This window comes from Limulus polyphemus, unplaced genomic scaffold (assembly GCF_000517525.1).
Source record: "Limulus polyphemus unplaced genomic scaffold, Limulus_polyphemus-2.1.2 Scaffold948, whole genome shotgun sequence".
Classification (NCBI taxonomy): Eukaryota; Metazoa; Arthropoda; class Merostomata; order Xiphosura; family Limulidae; genus Limulus; species Limulus polyphemus.
In genome coordinates this window covers 32,782-34,266 of record NW_013666558.1, presented here as the reverse complement: position 1 = coordinate 34,266, position 1,485 = coordinate 32,782, and the positions used below count along the sequence as shown (strand labels likewise).

Below are 1,485 nucleotides of genomic sequence, written 5' to 3'. Positions count from 1 at the left end.
AACAAGATGATAGGGATGGTACTGGTATCAACCCTACATAATAGCAAAGGCACACAGTGTAGTAGAATGTTAACATACAGAAATAGAATAAATTAAACTCAATTGTGATTGAATAGTTATATATATTGTTATATGTTAATTCTTGTCTGTGCTATTATGTAGGGATGATACAAATGTCATCCCTACTATCTTCTTTGCATTGTTTTTGAAGGATTGATATTAGCCATCTCTACATTTACTTCCTTTTTCGAAAACTTTTTTCTTTACTTGTTTGTTTCTTCTTGTTGTTGTTTAATGTAGTGTTTCAATATACATAGGAAGTTCTAAATACATTGAGGTTCCAACTGTAGTATTTATTGTTTATTATTGGCTGGTAATTCCTGTTTTACCCTTTTTTAACAGAACAACAAATTTCTGTAAGAAAGTTATCTTCAAGGGGTAATGATAACATCGTTTACACTAGAATTATGATTTTTTTAAAATTACTACTAGTTATTAACAATACTTATAAAAGCGGATACTCCGTTTGAAACTACGTCACCTCAGTGAAATTGGTTGACGCCATTGTTTTGGTTTTTGAGTTATCATGTAATAAGAATGAAGCAGAAGAAAGAAGAAGAACAAGAAATTCAAACTTTTTGATATGATATTTACAGACATTCCCAGAGCTTGTGACTCGGTCATTACATAGATAATGTTATAAAATGTAACACTGTATAGTATTGTAAAGTTTGATGACCTATTGAAGAGATATTTTAAATGACATTTCGATGAACAATCTGGGCCATCCCCAGGTAGGCATTGCTGCCGCCTGCCTGATAAGTGAACAACGTTTCGGCTACTGTCATGAGCCCTTCAACAATTCGAAACGTCGATGAAACAGTTGTTAGGCGTTTAGAGGTCCATGGACGTTTCGGTTATCTTAAGCCATTTGCCAGGTTGAAACGTCGTCGACTTCCAAACATTAGACCGATGAAGCACATGCAGCTCATAGAAAACTAAATTTTAATGAAATATATTCGACTAAAATCGCGTCTCCACAAACAAACACAGCTGTAAACGTTTCGAAAGTAAGTGTTTTCTGGTGCAACGTTTTTAGATTTGTGTTAAAGCTATGCTCTGTTTTGCTAGCAACGTTCTTATTTCAACTCGACTGAGGAGAAAATTACCAGCTGCAGAATGCCACGTTATAGTTATTCGCGTATCGTGCGTTCATTTGTTACACACCATTGGTCGCGAATATCGAAAGGATGAATGTAGGTGCCGGAGCTTATACGAGTGGTTTTTGTTGGTCTTTAATTTGTAGTTGCGCGTAGACAAACAATGAACTGTGTCTACGTCAATTTTTGCTGCTAACACGAAGGGTTACGCATATTTCATTAAATATATGCACAAATTCTATAAATATCCTTCTTTTTTTTTTCTGCTATATTTCATCGTCCTAACACCCCTCTTTTCTATAATCGAACTTACAGTTTACGTCAA

The 1,485-nt window shown here is 34.7% G+C and overlaps 1 protein-coding gene across 1 annotated transcript in view; it reads right to left on the bottom strand.

The window, feature by feature from the left end:
* Positions 1-755: 755 nt before the first annotated feature.
* Positions 756-1,485, bottom strand: part of LOC111086243 (kinase D-interacting substrate of 220 kDa-like) — a 33,274-nt gene continuing 32,544 nt past the window's right edge. Inside the window, exon 8 of the mRNA XM_022388334.1 lies at positions 756-853. Within this exon, the coding sequence (XP_022244042.1) occupies positions 756-853 (98 nt within the window). The remainder of the gene's footprint in view (positions 854-1,485) is intronic.